Source organism: Schistocerca serialis, chromosome 3, assembly GCF_023864345.2.
Source record: "Schistocerca serialis cubense isolate TAMUIC-IGC-003099 chromosome 3, iqSchSeri2.2, whole genome shotgun sequence".
Taxonomy (NCBI): domain Eukaryota; kingdom Metazoa; phylum Arthropoda; class Insecta; order Orthoptera; family Acrididae; genus Schistocerca; species Schistocerca serialis.
This window is the reverse complement of record NC_064640.1, coordinates 19,928,552-19,947,251: the sequence shown is the minus strand read 5'-3', so window position 1 is coordinate 19,947,251 and position 18,700 is coordinate 19,928,552. Positions and strand designations below refer to the sequence as shown.

At 36.9% G+C, this 18,700-nt stretch overlaps 1 protein-coding gene across 1 annotated transcript in view; it reads left to right on the top strand.

The window, feature by feature from the left end:
* The window catches only part of LOC126469682 (exocyst complex component 3), a 50,958-nt gene extending 38,325 nt beyond the window's left edge, over positions 1–12,633 (top strand). Inside the window, exons 8-12 of the mRNA XM_050096835.1 lie at positions 314–490; positions 573–748; positions 8,236–8,353; positions 11,139–11,291; positions 11,369–12,633. Of these exons, the coding sequence (XP_049952792.1) occupies positions 314–490; positions 573–748; positions 8,236–8,353; positions 11,139–11,291; positions 11,369–11,980 (1,236 nt within the window). The 3' untranslated portion in view covers positions 11,981–12,633. The remainder of the gene's footprint in view (positions 1–313; positions 491–572; positions 749–8,235; positions 8,354–11,138; positions 11,292–11,368) is intronic.
* The last annotated feature ends 6,067 nt before the right edge of the window (positions 12,634–18,700 follow it).

The following is an 18,700-nucleotide window of genomic DNA, read 5'->3' as shown; positions in this document are numbered from 1 at the left end:
GCTTAAAACTTTATTTAACAGACTAAAAAATAGGTGAACTTGTGCTCTGATTCTAAATAACAGATACTTAACACATACTACAGCAAAAAATTGTGCTGTGGAAATTGGAAACTGTAACTGCTTTTCCTGCTTGATTTTCGATTGGGGCCGGTTCTCATTATGTATTCAAACAAATCTGCATTGTGATACTTTTTGGCCCTCAGACTGGTCTTCATTAGAATACTAAAATGCAGAAAGTTAGTATGCTTGGATTGGACTTTCCTGTGTTATAATTTTGTGTGTTTTGATACAACTGTATTTTGTCTTTCTGCAGCTGCAGGAGTTGATCAGCAATGGCCTGGAAGGCAATGAGTATGTTTCCATACTTTCATGGATAATGAATACGTATGTTGGTCCAGAACTAATGCAGCACCCAGAACTAAATATTCAGTCTGTTGGACCACTCCTAAACAATGCAATTGTAGAAGATCTACAACAGAAATATTTAAGTGTGAGTTTCTTAACCATGAACTAAATTCAGAGTACTCTGTCTTTTAAAAATAACAGATTTTTGGCTCCCCTTCTGTTTGTAGAATATGCAAAAGAACTATATTGAGTGGATGCAAAAAACGTTGGAAACAGAAAAAACAGACTGGAACAGTGGGGCTTTACCAGAAGTTGGTGATCAAGAAGGTTATTATCACACTGCTGCTCCAGTCATTGTGTTTCAAATGATTGATCAGAATCTTCAGGTAACAAGAACTATCAGGTAATATACTTTCAGTATTTGGTATTGTTACGGCATGGAAAGAATGCACCTTCTCTGGTATGCAGCAATTACACTGATTAAAAGAAAATATTGTACTTGGTAATATTTACTATAAAGGCATATTACTTGCTCTCAGTTTCTTTAGTGAATAATTTTTGTGTGGTACTAATTAAGTTGTGATACGTAACAGGTGACCATGTATAGGTCAATAGTAGCTAAATTGCTATTTCTCTCTGCATATATCCAAGCAGTAAACATAAAATGTAATTCCAAATCAAAAGTAAGAGGCATCCCCCCCCCCCCTTTGTATAATATAACTTAGATTATTTGTTACTGGGAAAAGCTAAGATTGTTTAATATCATGACAGAGAATTCAAAGAGGTCTGGGATACACTTCTTGAGATCTGCCCTCCTCCGCCTTCCTCCTCCGCCTCCTCCTCCACATGGGTCAACAAAGCAAAAGTGTGGTTTGCCACATGACGCTAATGAACAAGTTGCCAACCAACCTTATCCCAGACATGTTTGAACATGTAAAACAAAGGAAGCACTGGTACCAGTCATTCTTTGAAGAAGCAATCAATGTTCCCCACCATGTGCTCGTAGGAAAACTATCAAAATATGGGATGTGGAGTTGTCTGAAGGTGGATCAGTACCAAGGGCTTTAAAATCTCTCCGATGTAGTAGCAGTTTCTGTTCAGATAGCGTTAAATGTAAAACCATCAATGTCCTGTTTCATTCCAGTGGTGCCCCAATCAATCACACTTCATGTTGAACCAATGTGCCAAGAAACTGCAGGCTGTCATGATTGTGATCATCAAAATTGCATCTAACACAGTGGTTGCCAAATGTATGAAGCTTCTGAGCCACTGTACTGTTTTTGAGTCCAACTGTGGGGCATTAAAAGAAATGGGACAAAAATAAGTACTTTAAAAGATCTTAAAGTTGTTTATTGCCTGTAAATTTATATTTCTAGTAAATGTAAAAGTGTTGTGAGTAATAAATTACAAATGTAAGAACAGATTTTTGTATCAGCCTTACTAGCTTTAATGAGGGAGTGGCACTTATTGTCACCAACAGGTGTTCTTTTTAGTGTTGGGAGAATGGGTAGTGGCTGTCATTCAAATATAGTTGTCAGTATTCACTAATGAGTCTGCTTCTCTACTTGTTTTGTATAAATTTCATACTAGTAAAATAAACCTCACATAGGTATGTAAAGCTGAACGTTGCCTTCACTTAAGGACCAAACTGGACATAAACTGAGTAGTTTACTTTAGGAGTAAGAGGTGAAATGTTTTCAGAGCTTGAAGAAAGTGGTTTTAAAGATAAATCATTTTGAAAATCAGTTCCAGCTCCACCGAAGCAGGGTCTTCTGTGAAGGGTGAGCGTTTTATTGAGAGGAAAAATGGTTTTTTGAATTTTCCTTTTTCATTGTCTTTCATGTGATGTACTGTACTTCTCTTTGGTAAGACAATGGCTGAGCCTGGGCCTGCATAGTACTGGATGTTTTGCGGAACACCCATGCTCAGTCGATGTAAACACTATCCCATGTAGTATTGCTGACGAAGGGACACACAATGATGCAAGCTCTGCCCATCAATAGGACAGTGGGGGGGGGGGGGGGGGGGGGCACATGGGACGCACCAGATGGGTTGATGAGAATGTGTCAGTAGTCAGTACTGGGAATGCTCTCTTGCCTGCCAGCTGAGTCCACGACCGATGTTACTAGTTCCTCCCTTTGGGGGCGCAATGCCTCTCAGTTTAACTGCAGCAGCCTCCGGTTGTCATAGCGAGTTTGAGTTAGTGTAACCCGTAGGCATAGGCATAAGCTTTTCGAGAAATAACATCTTCACTGGTGACTGGAAACAGTATTTTCTTCCGAAAGTTTACTCCTAACACCACCAGACACTTCACTCATTTTCCCATCCTGGCCAATTCAGCATTTACACTTATTTAGACTCAATGTTCCATGACACAAAGAGAGGAGTCTTCACCATCAACCTTTTTAAAACATGATTTAACAGACTGTGCAGCAATTGAAATGCTTTTGAAATCTTGGAAGCTTTTTTGAATTCACTTCTCTACTCTGAAAGAATGTCAGTGTATTGATATTGAAGAACTTGTCATCAAGGGTTTGTTTCAAACAGAAAAAGTGTAACATTGTGAATCTCTACATCTACTAAGCCAAACTTAGTATGAAGCAGTAAATACTGCAGTAGAATTTCATGTACTCTAACTTTGTTCACTACTTTTATGACTGTTTCCGTTATGTTGTTCGTATTTAAATGCTTTCCACACAGTGACTGCTGGTGTATTACATGATGTTGAGCCAGAAATTTTGGAAAGCTATTGTTTTTCCAACACAAGGCTATGAATACCTTTTCTCTCCTTTCCATCGCAGGAGCCCCATCAGTTGCTAAGTCCACAATGTTCTTTACAGGAATGTTGAATGAGGTAGCACAGTGGTTAGCAGACTGGACTCACATTTGGGGGAACGATGGTTCAAACCCACATCAGACCATCCACATTTAGGTTTTCTGTGATTTCTCTTAATCACTTAAGGTAAATGCCTGGATGCTCCCTTTGGAAGGGCATGGCTGATTTCCTTCTCTGTCCTTCTCTAATCAGAGCTCATGCTCCATCTCTAATGTCCTTGCTGTCGACAGGATGTTAAACACTAATCTCCTCCACCTCTTTGCAGGAATGTTTTCAGAGTTGGTTTGTTTATAAATAACACTTCTGCTACTAGTCAAGGTTTTCTTTTATTTTTATTTTACATGACATGTATCAGGAAATGATTCTCGTTTTCAAGTGTCTTCTTCCCCCTGTACTATGCCACTTATTTGGGATGTTTTTGATGTGTGAGGTTCTGCATTATTCTGTTGGTCAAAAATGCTTTAATAAGATGCCAGTAGATGTGCTCTTGATGTATGTTGATGACGAATTGAGATATTGGGGTACAGTACTGCTCATCATGACAGTCACATACAACAAAGCGGAGCAAGACAGTACGGGCTTCATACTGTTCTTCCTGCTCCAAGGTCTTGAGGCTGAAACGACAATGGATACACTCTTGTTGTTTCAGTTGGACGATACTCAGGATGACTGTGAAACACCACATCACCAGGACCAAAGAAGCAATACTGCTTGGTCACATATGGATCCTGGCCACCCAGGTGCTCTGTTTAGAGCAGCATCTAGAAGCATGTGCAACAGAAGTAGAGTTCCATAACAGATCCTATATAACAGTAACTATTTACCGAGCACCTGCAGGAAATTAAAATCTATTCATAAATCATCTGGAAGCTCTTTTGGGTTATTTAACAGGAAGAAACAAAGAAATTTTATTTGCTGGTGACTTTAATACAGATTTTCTAATGCAATCTTCTAGTAAACATTTACTGCAGTTAGTAATGTTGTCTTTCAATCTAACACACACTGTAAACTTTCCAACTACGATCACTAAATCCTCAAGGACAGCCATTGATAAAATTTTTATAGACAAATCAAATGAACAAAATCATATCATAAAACCTGTTATAAATGGACTGTCAGATCATGACATGCAGCTCCTTGTTTTAGATGTGAATTCTAAGCAGATTATCAAGACTGCTACATCTGAGTACAGGAGAGTAGTCAATCAACCAAAAATTGAGTGTTTTAGAAAACTGCTCAAAGATATGAACTGGAAAGACATTTATAGTGCTCATGACATGAATGAAAAATATAGCATATTCATGAACAATGTCAGTACCATGTTTGAAAACTGCTTTCCTCTAAAAGTTACTCAAATGAAACAGAAATCTACAGTAAAACCATGGATTACACAAGGAATAAAGATTTCCTGTCAGACAAAAAGGAAAATGTATCTGTGGACCAAGCTGATGATTTAGCTAAATACAATGATTACTTTAAAATATTAAAAAAAGTAATTCAGACATCTAAACAAATACACTACGAGAAGAAGATAGCAATGTCAGGGAACAAAATAAAAACAATATGGGATATAGTGAAAGAGGAGACTGGTAGAACCAGAAAGGAACAGGAGCAAATAGCACTAAGGGTAGATGACACATTAGTAACCGATGGGCATAGTATGGCAAATCTATTTAACAAGTACTTTATATCCGTTACTGATAGAATGGGATTGTCAGGATCAGTAAATAATGCCCTTGAATATCTGAAACTAGCCTTTACAAATAGCTTCAGGTACATGAATATGTCACTCACTTCACCAAAAGAAATAACTTCCATAATAAAATCTTTAAAAACAAAGCATTCTAGTGCTTATGATGAAATATCAACAAAGTTAATTAAGGCATGTTCTTGAGAGTTTAGTACAATTCTAAGTTACTTGTGTAACCAGTCAATTATAACAGGGACATTTCCTGACTGGCTGAAATATGCAGATGTTAAGCCTTTATTCAAGAAAGGGGATAAAAAGATACCACCAAACTACAGACCGATTTCACTTTTGCCAGCATTCTCAAAAATTTTAGAAAAAGTAATGTACAGGCAGCTTCTCAACCATCTGACCATAAATAACATATTATCAAGAACACAGTTTGGATTTCTGAAGGGTTCTGATATCGAGAAGGCTATTTACACCTACAGTGAAAATGTACTTAATTCATTAAATAACAAGTTACAAGCAGCAGGTATTTTCTGTGATTTGTCAAAGGCATTCGATTGTGTGAACCACAACATCCTTTTAAATAAATTAGAATTCTGTGGTGTCACAGGCAGTGCTGCAAAATGGTTACAGTCATACCTCACTAACAGGAAACAAAGGGTGTCAGTGAAAGGAACTAGTGAATTAAGTCATCAGTCATCATCAGAATGGGAAGAAATTACATGTGGTGTCCCACAAGGATCCGTCTTAGGGCCATTGCTTTTTCTTGTGTACATTAATGATCTCTCATCAGTTACACTGCCAGAAGCAGAGTTCGTTTTGTTTGCAGATGACACAAGTATTGCAATAAATAGTATGTCGAGTGTAGTTCTAGAAAGATCTCCTAACGATATTTTCATCGATATTAATAAATGGTTTAAAGCCAACTCATGGACATTGAACTTCGAAAAGACTCACTATATGCAATTCAGAACCTGTAAGTGGTTTCCACCCAGAATATGCGTAAAGTATGAAGAAGAGCAGATAGAAGAGGTTGACTGTCTTAAATTCCTGGGATTACAACTTGATAATAAATGTAGTTGGGAGGAGCACACCACAGAACTACAGAAACGCCTAACAAATCTGTATTTGCAATTCGAGTGTTAGCAGACATAGGCAACATAAAAGTGAAAAAGCTTGCGTACTTTGCCTACTTTCATTCCATAATGTCATCTGGTATAATATTTTGGGGTAACTCTTCAAGGCAAACAAAAGTTTTCAGAGTCCAAAAGCGTGTAATACGTATTATTTGTGGAGTAAATTCACGGATGTCCTGTAGAAACCTCTTCAAAGAACTGGGTATACTAACTACTGCCTCTCAGTGTATTTAATCCTTAATGAAATTTGTCCTAAATAACATATCTCTTTTTCCAACAAACAGCTCAGTTCATACATACAATACCAGCAACAAAAATGATCTGCACAAGGACTTAAAAGCACTTACTTTAGTTCAAAAAGGGGTCCACTACTCAGGAACACTCATCTTCAATAATTTGCCAGCAAATATAAAAAAAAAATTAGTTACAAATAAAGATCAGTTTAAAAGGAGCCTGAAAGACTTACTAGTGGCAAACTCCTTCTACTCCATTGACGAATTTTTTAATAGAAACAAATGATGTGTTGTATATATTCATACTATTAGTATTGTTATTTCAGCTTACAAAAAATTGACATGTTCCACATCCACGAGGATCTCCTCAGCACGGATCTATGGAACGAAAAACTAATCTAATCTAATCTAATCTAAGAGAGTGCTGCAATGCCAAGCACCAATCAGGGACAGTGAGATATAGCCCACAGGATTCAGTTTGAATTTGTATGCCTGTGCATGGAGTAAGGATAAAGTACCACTTTGTGCCATATCATATCCTTCCTTGCTTGTCGGATGTCACATACAAAGTAGAATATTATTACCCTTCATCAAGATGACAAAAGCACAGATATGTCATTCATATCCTCTGCGTGAAGCCCTGCTACAGTCCAGAGGTGCAGATTGACAAAGGTAGGTTCAAGGAAACTGGTTGATCGCAAAGCTTTGACAGGAGGGGCTAGTTTCAATGCTCATCATAGTGAAGATGATGTAACAACATGACCAGAATGTGAGGAGTCACCAGTGACTCCATATGGAAGACAACTGACAAGATCTAGAGTCAGAGTGCAGTAGTTTGCTCCAATGAGAATTTCTGAAACATTAGGTCACTGTTTCTTCTAGATACTGAACAGCGCCACATCCAATGGTGCGTCAGTGTGGTTTAGTGATTAGCATCATTGGTTGCTGTACTGTGGTTTACCAGTTCAACCCCTGTGACAAGCAGTTATTTGCTGTTTAGTACTTACAGTCTATGGAATGTTCTTCAAATATGTTTTGCTTCTATATTTTGTGATCTTAAATATTTGTATAAATACCAACATTCTGGAATATTCAATGTTTGTGTAAATAGCAGTACTCTCCATCCAAAGTTTGATTCTGTTCTGGCTGTACATTAGTGTCAGTAATAATTATGCTGCATTTCATATATATTTCTCATTATCCTGCATTTCATTGGCTGAATTTAAAAATTAATTGATGTTCTCATTTCACAAGAATCATTTTACATTAAATCTAAAACAATGTCGAAGTGGAAGGAATGTAATTTAGATGGTGGTATGACCATAATGATTTTTGATTTTTATTAATTTCAAGTAAATACTAAGATGATTGAGCAAGGACACAGACAATTTTTTTCTGTATTCTGGACCAACTGGTGTAACGCTCAATCTCAAGGCTTGGTATCTGAGAATTATTGAACTATGTCAAAAGTAAGTTATGGAAGACTAATGCTATTTAACCCTTATAAATGTGGGTAAATCACCAAACCAATACTTTCCATTTCATTTGAATGTTGACATCTGTGAATAAGAATAAATAAACTTTTCTAGCAGAGTGAGAGGATTTTACGAGTATTTTAATTGCACAGTGCATCTTTAGAAGTAAAATTGTTGTCCTCAAATGTAGTGTAGCCTTTAATGTGAGTGAGTGAGTGAGTTTGTCAACATGTCGTGTTAACTGACTTGTGTAACTGGCTCTTTGTGGTATGTTTCGCCCATAATACTGAAAACTGCTAAACAATGACTTGATAAACTGCATAGAGTAGCTTGGTAGTCAGTTCACTCGTGCACTAAAGAACATATCAAAATTTCATTTATTAAGGACAACCAAATATTATTTTACTGATACACCCCATTATCTGCAGTGTAAAGTTATACATTTTTAGACAAAGTAATGTGTCTTTGAGGTGTTCATACTTAAAATGTTAATTTGGTGTTCAAAAAATTCCAGCCAGGACCTCACATTTAGAGCACTGATTCTCAGCATGGAACAAGTAACACAATATGGAAAGATGTATGGTGAAGCGATAGTGGAATTCAAAAAGAAGCATTTTGAAGATAGGAGTCAGGTAGGTCATTGTTTCAGTGTTTGTGGTCATTGTTAAAGCATAAGCACCATGTAGTACAGTGTGCAGGCACAGGAATGTTTTCATATCATTAAATGAACTTTTCCCCTAATATTTCTTTATTATGCAGTACTCATTTTGAAAATTGCGTCAAGGTTTCAATAAGACATTTTTGTAATTTATTTAAAAAGCTAAGTTTGATACATTATGAAATGAAAATCTTCTTTACATAGTAGTGTAGTGTGACATCACTACTTCTTTTGTTGTAATCTGATTGAGGAGGTTCTTGAGTAAATTTCTTCATTAAATCATCGCTGGTAACAAGAGTCCGGATAGCAGTACAAAAAAGATGAAACAGAGTGGTCACAGTGGAAGCCAACTGAATGTTCAATCACTACATGAAGATTGCTGTATAATGAGCTCAAATTTGTCATTTCACTCTTGCATTACAAGAATTTAAGGCATCATTGTGTCATTCCCGCCAAATTTCTGTTTGTGAGTATTCTTGCCACCTAATTACTGAGAGGAAGAAGAGAAAAATGTCTCAATACCGTATTTACTTGAATCTAAGCCTCACTTTTTTCCGGTTTTTGTAATACAAAAAACCGCCTGCAGCTTAGAATTGAGTGCAAAGTAAGCAGAAGTTCTGAAAAATGTTAGTAGGTGCCGCCACAACTAAGTTCTGCCGTCGAATATATGTAGCGCTACACAGGCATGCTTTGCAGCCACAAGGATAAATACTGGCGCCAAAACCTCTCCGTCAGTAGATAAATTAAAAAAAAGGTGGAAGATTATCCAATGAAGTAAATACAAATTCCACATTGTTCATCTTCGAATGTAGCAGCATTTCAATGTACTACGAAAATTCGACTGGCAGGACTGTTTGGGATGTTTGTCAATATGGCCAACTCTACGTTCGGAATTTTTCCCTACGTGGGAGAAGAGATGGTTGCTAATAAGAACTTTTATGTATTGTGAATCACATGCAGTATTCTCTTCACCACAAGAATAATACGAATATAAACGTTTTGCCATGTATTGTTTCATGTTTGCTGCTATCTCATTTAAATCCTGTCTGCCTAATCAACTACGAAACTTGAGTGAGTGAGACAACAGCAAACACGGAAGAATATACATATAATGTCATGTTTATATTCGTATTATTCTTATGCCTAATAGTGGTAGTCAGAAATGAAGCACGGCAATTGACTAGATTTTTAAATCTAAGATGACTCTAATTTCTGTGCAGAATGTAATGTACTAAAGAGGCGTCTGCAAAGATTTTCAAACGGAGAAAAATTTTCGCTAAACTCTTGTTCAGAACATCTTCTATCATACGCATTGTATTGTTTGGTTCTTGTTGATCATTATCGAAGAAAGCAGCAGTGTAAGTAACAATAAATAGCAGTATCTTTCCATTGTTTCCTTAATGAGACGATTCCTCTCTTTTGTTTTTTTATTGTAAGTGGCGACAAGTTGTAAACACACATTATCAGAATGCGACAAACAATGCATGACACAGTACAGTAATGCATATTCAGCTTAGAGTGACGTAAACACCTAAATCAAAGAGAACGGCACTTATCAGATCAAAGAAAAATAAGCAATCAATTTGAACTAGACGAAGCACGTGAAAAAGGAAGGGTACCCGTATAAATATGGATGAAGCACCTGACACAGAGCAATGGCTACCTGGTAAAGCTTAACTGCTAAGCTTACGACTCGAACCAAACTACTGTAGCTGTATAGACATTCATTCGACCTAAATTGTGTCTCATATTACAATGGACCAACTTTGTTTCGATTTGGAGGTGCGGCCTAAAACTTTTCTCTCCCCTTGAATTTAAAGTCTCAAATTTCAGGTGCGGCTTAGATTCGGGAAATTTTTTTTCCCTTGATTTCGAGTCTCATTTTTCGAGTGCGGCTTAGATTTGAGTAAATACAGTATTTCTTTTAGCTGAAAAGAAAAGTTTTGTTCATACCTTTATAGTAACTTAACAGCATTTGGAGAGAGAGATTACTAACCAGTGGTGGCTACTGTCCAAAAGCACTTGAACATGCTAACTTTTGACACCTTGAGGATTTATTGGTTATTTTTCTTCGAATGCTGTTAAACATAATGTAAATGTGGTAATCTGAAATATGCGGCACTACATCTACCATGCTGTGCTACATATTGCTTCTCTAGTCTCGGTGAAACTTGACACCAGGGTCATGAGGTCATCTCCACTTGTGGACGTTTTAAGGAGTTTCTGCCCTTGCACAACTGGTGTGATGTAATTGCCTTATGGGCCAGATACATACAGATTTAGTGAACAATGAGCACGGTTCACTGTGTGTGCTGCTACCACTCAACTATAATTTTGTCAATGCCAAGGAGGGGGAAAAAAAACAAAGAAAGAAAGAAAGACACTGTGACCCCACCTACCACCCCAGAAAAATCAACCTTGCATCTGTGCCTGAGTGTACGGTGGGTTCCTGTTTCTAGAATTGGTCTTCCTTTGATTCATGTCACAATAATATTGGCACCAACCTTGAAAAAATGTATGTATGAGTATGAGAGAAGAAAGTTTAAGAGTTCCAGTTGGATAATACCCTTTTTGCTCTCATATTAGAGGTGTCTTTTTTTCCTAGTTTTGCAATTAAATATTTTAACTCTATATTCTTGTTTATAAAGATCACATAGTATGCATCCTAATCACTCTTGGAATTTTCTATTTTATTTTCATATTATCAAATTGTATTCTTTTGACAAAAGAAATTGTGTATTTATTTTTATTTTTCGCAGATGCCATACTTCACACAGTACATGATAACCATTGTTAACAATTGTCTACACTTTGTCGAATTGGCTCAGCAGATGAAGCAGCATTATTGGCTTCCAGGTGTACGTGACAATGAGGGAGGCATGAAATTTGAGGCTTTGTTAAATACATTCCAAGTAAGTTGCTACTTTAATTATTGTGCCCAGTTTCATTGGGCGAGGTTCATTTTTTGATATTTTTTTTTTCCCCCTAGCAACTGAGGGACGATGCTGCACAGTATCTTCTTGATGAAGCCTTTTTGGACTTGGACAGCCATTTTCAGAGTCTGATAACACCTAGATGGGTTGGCAAAAGTGAAGCTGTAGATACGATATGTGTAACCTTGGATGATTATTTTGTTGACTACAGTCATTTAAGACCACGGAATTTTGATTACGTTCTATCAGAGGCACAAAATTTAGTTGCAAAGCGGTATATTTCTGCCATGCTTCACAAGAAACTTTCATTTAAATCTTATGAAGAACGGAGAGAATGTGCTATCAAGATAATGAAAGAAGCTAATCAATTGAAAGACTTCTTTGTTCGTATTGCTCCAAAGCTGTCAAAATTTGACTCGCCATTTGACATAATTGCCAATTTGGCTGAGCTTCTAAAGATTCAGGATCCAGAGATACTGTCACTTGATCTTCATGGTCTTGTAGATAAATATCCAGATGTCACAAAAGATCAGCTGGTACAATTTTTAAGTTTAAGAGGAGATATTTCCCGCTCAGAATGTGTTGAAAAAGTTAGCTATATTTTCCAAACAAATAGTAGTAGACAAAGAGCTTCTGTTCCAAAAACTATTTTTTCTCAGTTGAATTAATAGTAGAGTTCCTCTTTCAATGAAGTGCTTGTTAGTCATTATTGCGGGACACAAATTGCTGAAATGTATGTTAGTAATTGTTGTTAGTAATTGTTGTTAATATATTCAGTGTTTGTAAATACCATTTTACTATCGTGAAAAAGTACATTTGTTACAATTTTGTGTGTATGTTTAAAAGTAGTACACTTGCTCTTGTATGGAGAATAGTGCGCTAGCTGTTGGCTTCAAAATGTGCAATAATATGTAAATACTAAAATAAATTGTAAATAACCAAGTTCATATCAACATTAGTAATAGCAGACATAAAGAGTAGTGGGAGAGAAATGATATAAGGTTCAGAATCAGGTACATTAACTTTGATGTGGAAAGAATGGTATAAGGTACAGAATCATGTAAATTGTGTATAATGGTAGATAGGTGGTGTCTGTGTGTTTGTGTGTCAGTTTTGTTAATTAAATTAGTAATGATTGGAAGGAGATGTGGTATAAGGCCCCCTGTAAATTAACTGTTTTTTGGAAAGATGTGGTATAAGTACAGAATCATGTAAATAAAGTTAATTGTAATGTAAGCATTATTGAAACTGGAATCAAGTGTGTGAAAAACATTTGATAAAAAGACTAATGTGCAAGAAAATATAAATATTTTCAATCATTTTTATATGTTTTTATTATAATCTTAATCACCTGTTTATTTTTTTTCTAACACCTTTGCAAGATGTGGCAACGGCCTTGCCGCAGTGGATACACCGGTTCCCGAGAGATCACCGAAGTTAATCGCTGTCAGGCGTGGCCGGCACTTGAATGGGTGACCATCCAGCCGCCATGCGCTGTTGTCATTTTTCAGGGTGCACTCAGCCTCATGATGCCAACTGAGGAGCTACTCGACCGAATAATAGCGGCTCCGGTCAAAGAAAACCATCATAACGACAGGGAGAGCGGTGTGCTGACCACACGCCCCTCCTATCCGCATCCTCAAATGAGGATGACACGGCGGTCGGTTGGTCCCGATGGGCCATTTGTGGCCTGAAAACGGAGTGATGTGATGATGTTTGCAAGATGTAATCATTGTCAATCATTGTACCATCAGTATGAGAGGTAGAAGAGAAATAGGAATAGCTGAAACAGAGCTGACTTGCAAAAAAATAGGGTACGCAAGTGGTGTCTGTTTTAGAACTTCTATAAATATCAGAACAACAGGAAAGATAACTATTAGGGAATATATAGTTCTAAATTCTGGACTGGGACAATGTGAAGAGAATGAATTAGAAGTAGCATTTATGCATTTTTTTTCTGTGTTAGCTTTAGCCAGTAGCTTTTCTTCTTGTAGACTTTTTTGGACCTGTAATTATCGAGAAGATTGTATAAGCAGGTGTTCTGACTATTGCATGAAGGTAATTTGTTGAAGTAACAAAGTTTTGTTTCTCTTAATAATGTTCGATAAAAACAGCTGGTGGACTTTAGACCTGTGTTACATGTCACTAAGTTGCTTCACAGGAACAAGATACATTTCACCAGAGACAGGAATATTCCTTTCTGCTGCCGTTATGCAAAATTTTGTTCTTCAGTTTGTTCTATTCATGTATGTCCCATTGCCCACATAATAGGTAATGTTAGGTTGAACCCTTTTTAAATCGGCTATCTTGAACCATTATCAAATTATTGCAAATTGCCGTTTGGTGCTACAATAATTGGGATGTGTGTTATAGGTTGGGCAGGGTCATTCTTCGAATCACATGTAGAAATATTGGAATTGTATACTTGGAAGAAAAAAAATTCCCTGCACCTTACAAGGGGTCTGTATGGTCTCAGAAATTCAGTTTGGGATGAGACTTTGCATGTTAGTAGTATACCTCATAAAGGTTCTAAAGCACACTAGCCAGAAGAAAAAACAGAAGCTCTAAAGTTTTACATGCAGCTCATGTACCAGCCAGTTTATATACTGTGGCAGCACAGTGAAATGGCTGTGTCTGTAGCGGACTCACTTGCCATATGGGCGAGTCAGGCAAGATCCTACCTTTGGTTTATTGGAAAACACTCTGTTAACATTCATGAAAATTTCTCTTTCATCAGATAGCCTGGAAGCATACCAGGCATACTGGATCATTTCATTGAAATTGGCAATGACAGTTGCTTTTATTTTTATAGTCTTCATGGGAATTTATTTCTGTTCTTTTCAATCAGATAAGCGCAATTTTGTACACACTTTATTAATTTTTTTTTACCTGTCTATAAAAAGGACATCACAGGATTGGACAAGAGTACATTGTGGGGGAATCACTTTATTTGTACATGTCAGTGATTTCTTGTTGTTCTGAAAGATTTCATCATACAATTCAGGCTTTGGTTGTCCACTCCAAGACTGAATAATTAATAGAAACTGTTCTTTTCCCTAATAAGACTTTAAAATACTGTTGGAAAAAGTCAATATACAGTAGTCACTAGCTTGGCAGATTTCAAAGACATTATTACGACATTTTTATATTTTTGTGCATATTCGATTACTGTTTTTTTAAACTCAGGGGTCAAAGTTACTGGTTGCTTCTTGTAAACGAACAAATAATTCAGGTAGACTTTCCTACACAGAGTGAGATCATATTGAGTGGTACATGTGTCATTTTATTTGTGTCCTTCCTTTTGATGAAAATAGTTCTGCTTCCTTTTTCAGCCAGAGTCCAGTTGTACACCACCTGGAAAAAGACAACAACCGAAATTGAAGTATTTTGTCAGAGAGTCATAAAAATAGATAGCAAAATGAATTTGTAAATACTCTGCAATAATCTGCCTCTCTAGTCAGTGTTGATATCATCATCTTTGTTGAAATTAAGTATCAATTTGAACTTTTGTGTTCAAAAAATGTCTTCAGAAGGCAAGGTTTCTTTGATATTTGCTGTCTTTTTTTGGAACAAGCTTCATCACTTTTCATTGACAAATTCAATGTTTATTTTTTAATTTATAAACCCAGCTTGTCAAAAGCTTTAAATTCAAAATCTGTAAATTGATGTGCTGCTACTAAAGCCCATCATTGTAAATTTGGAGTAGTCACGTGTTGATAATTCTCTCTGGCTTTAACAAAGTGATAATATGTCCAGGAATTGATTGTTGATACTTATCAAATTAAATGCCTCCTTTTTATATTCTTCCCATGGGGATAAATATTCCTTCTTTTTTAACGGGCTGAGTCTTCCCCAATGGGATCGGCCTCATCTGATGAGTTACAGTCTTAGAGTTTTGAAAAAGGTTCCTTGTCAGAGCCAGCGTGTCCATAGTACATTCATAAATTTTTTCACCCTTTGACATTGCTTCACGAGAAATTGACAGTGAAGATTCTGATGTAATTATGTTTAGCCAGAAAGTTTTTCTGTTGGTGTACAACATGACTGCGACTGAAAAAGTAGGCAAAACTATTTTCATCAACCTTGCCTTCAACATTTCACTATATATTGAATCTTGACTGATTTCATCTCCAGCTTCTCATACTTTCACGATGTTTTCATTAACAGACTTTTTAATTCATAATATTTCAAAAATTCCTGTAATGCATCACAGTAGAGAATGCTCGAATCTCTACGAAAGTCAAGAATGAACTGGCACATTGAGAGTTTCTAGAAGAGTAAGGGTGGGTACAACTGTATATATCATGCTGTAGTAGGTAGGGACCATTGGTTGATTAGTTCCATGAGGGTGTTGACACCTGACAGTATGCCTATTTTTTTGTACAACAGGGCAACAGCTATAGTTTACTCTTCCATGTAGAAACTGGTTCCTCAAATTTACAGTGAATATTTTTAATCTCTCCACAGCTTATATTATCATCAAATTTTTAGTAACATTTTAATGACAATAGTAATCAAAGTTTTAATTTTCCTTCATTAAGATGCACTTGAAATTATTCAAATTTTTAAAAAGAAAATATTACTTAAAATTCATATTTTATGTTAATTAGTTGTAACAGTAATTTCATAAATTAAATTATCTTGTTTGTGATGTAACTGATAATATTTCTGGTCATTGACTTATTTAAGAGTACAATTTTTAAAACAATTGAAAAAATAAAATTGTTTCCCAAAGGTGTGAGCTTACCAGGATGGCACTGATGGCAAACGAGTCTACTAAAGGCCCAGCCATTTCGCTATGCTACCATAGCATATAAATTGTCCGGCATACAAGCTGTGCATAAAACATAACAGCCCTTTTCTCAGAATCTTCTGGCAAGTGTGCTTTACCTTTTATGGAAGTGCACCCTTGAGGTATACTGCTAACATGCAATTTCTCATCATGAACTGGATTTCAGAGACCTTAAGGTCCCCTTGTTAATGGAAAAAGATATGAGCATGGCATTCTCCCTCTGAGCCGCTCAATTCTAGAGTTGGATATCTCTGTTTGGACATAGGCAGCTGCACATGGAAGCTCTTGTACTAATGTCCTTGATAGTAAGCTTTCTCCATGTATCCTGTCACCTCTGAATCCAAAATTAAAATATCTGTCATTTGCAGAGGCTTCCTAGTAGGAATGAGAAATGAGTGCTTGTCTCAAGAATGTCACAGTGCATTTCTACATCTAAACAGATGCTCTGCAAGCCACCATACGGTCGTGGCAGAGGGTACCCACTACCACTACTAGTCATTTCCTTCCCTGGTCCTCTCACAAATAGAACGAGAGAAAAACAACTGTCTGTATGCCTCTTAGGACACTTTAGAATATAGAAATCCTTCTGGTGTTCTGAATTTGGATACTTGAGTGTCTAAGATAGCAAAAATAAGAAATTAAATCAGTTGAGAATTCTGTTCTCTAGAACCAATGGAACACATTCACATACGAAAACAAAGGATGTTTATTTATGGTATATGTGTTGTCTCAATTTGTACATGTGAGCATGTTGCTCAGATGTGGAACGAGACAATACATGAAGTACAAATAGAAATACATTGAATATAAATACAAATTTCTACTACTACTACTACTACTACTACTACAACACAGTAGTGAAGTTTATAGACAGTGGTATGTTCCACAGTTTTTCCCCCTTAGTTGAGAATGGCTATTTTCATAGACAGTTCACAAGGATTTCCATTTCCGTACATAACAAGACTGAGATAGAAATCGTCTTATTTACTGCTGCTAAAGATTTCGTCCATAGTGTAAATGGGCGTCTAGCAGATACCTTAAAATGTTCTGAAGTAAAGATATATTATTTCTTACTCCTTCGATATTATTTTTCAATGAACTCGGGACCTTTGCCTTTCGCGGCAAGTGCTCTACCATCTGAGCTACCCGAGCATGACTCGCACCCCGTCCTCTCAGTTTTACTTGTACCAGAGCACTTGCCCGCGAAAGGCAAGGTCCCGAGTTCGAGTCTCGGTCTGGCACACAGTTTTAATCTGCCAGGAAGTTTCAGAGCCATTTATGACCAAACACGTCAGGGAATATAGGCCTATGTCCTCTGATGTTGCAGTAGTTATACGGATTTCATGAAAAATGTTACTATCTTGAGGTGGTATCCCATACACGATTCAAATTACTCTTTTTCCATACAGTGAAAGTTGTTTTCGATGCTGGCATGTTGCCCCAGAATATTATGGCATTACACATTATTAAATGAAAATAACCACGAAAATGGGAGATCACTCTTCGAAGAAATTTTGTAGTGCCTCTTTTTTTTTAGTAAGCCACTTGCGCATCTACATCCTTTCGTGTGGTATGTACCTTCCAGATGCTAATTAGCCTCTGTAGTACTAAAAATAATGCATGTTCAGGGAAAGATAAATTGAATTTTCATCAGTAATATTAATGCGAAATTATTCAGAAGTCGAGACTTTTCCTGTTTTCAACCCGTCATTACAGTTCGTCATCTCAGCCGATGCATTTTTTTTTTTCTAAAAAGATGCATGGAGACAAGTAGTAGAAACTCTTGCTGTGTGCAATTGGGTGTTATCTTGCTGAAATGTAAGCCCAGGACGGCTTTCCATGAAGGACAACAAAATTCGGCATAGAATATGACTGACATACTGCTGTGCTGTAAGGGTGTCGTGGATGACAACCTAAGGGGTCCTGCTAAAATGAAATGGCACACCAGACAATTACTCCTGGTTGTCAGGCCATATGGCAGGCAATGGGTGGGTATCACACCACTGTCTAGTGTATCTCTAGATATATATTTCTGGTCATTGCTCTTCTTTTTTGCAGCTTAAAAGCTGCTGCTAATTTTAGACTGCTGCTTTATTGGCAAACTGGCTTATTTCAACTTGTTGCCCTTATGTTTTTCAGTCTGCACAGGTTTCACTGTTGAATCTTTACACTCCCTCGAAACTCTGGTATTGCAGAATTTACAAAACACTGTTAGCTTATCAGGAGCATATAAACCACCAATCTCAAATTCTCACACCCTTTCGTCAGCAGTTACTGTAGGCTTCACCATTGTGATGTGTTTGTGATAGGTTTTCATTGCGCCATTGCTTTGAAACGGCATACTGTGGCGCATTCACTACAAAAAAGACAATCGGAATTCGCACAGTGGTCATTTGTACGCGCTCGCAAAAGTCGATAGTCGAAAGGCCACTAGTGACGCCACATCTGCAAAAAGTAGTAAGACGGTTGAACGTGGAACATTTCGACATTAAGTATGTTTCTGACATCATTAGATTTATGACATTTCTTCCGAGGACACAGAAAAATATTGTTGAAAAACGCTGATTTTGCGTTACTTCCTTAACGACTGCCGAAT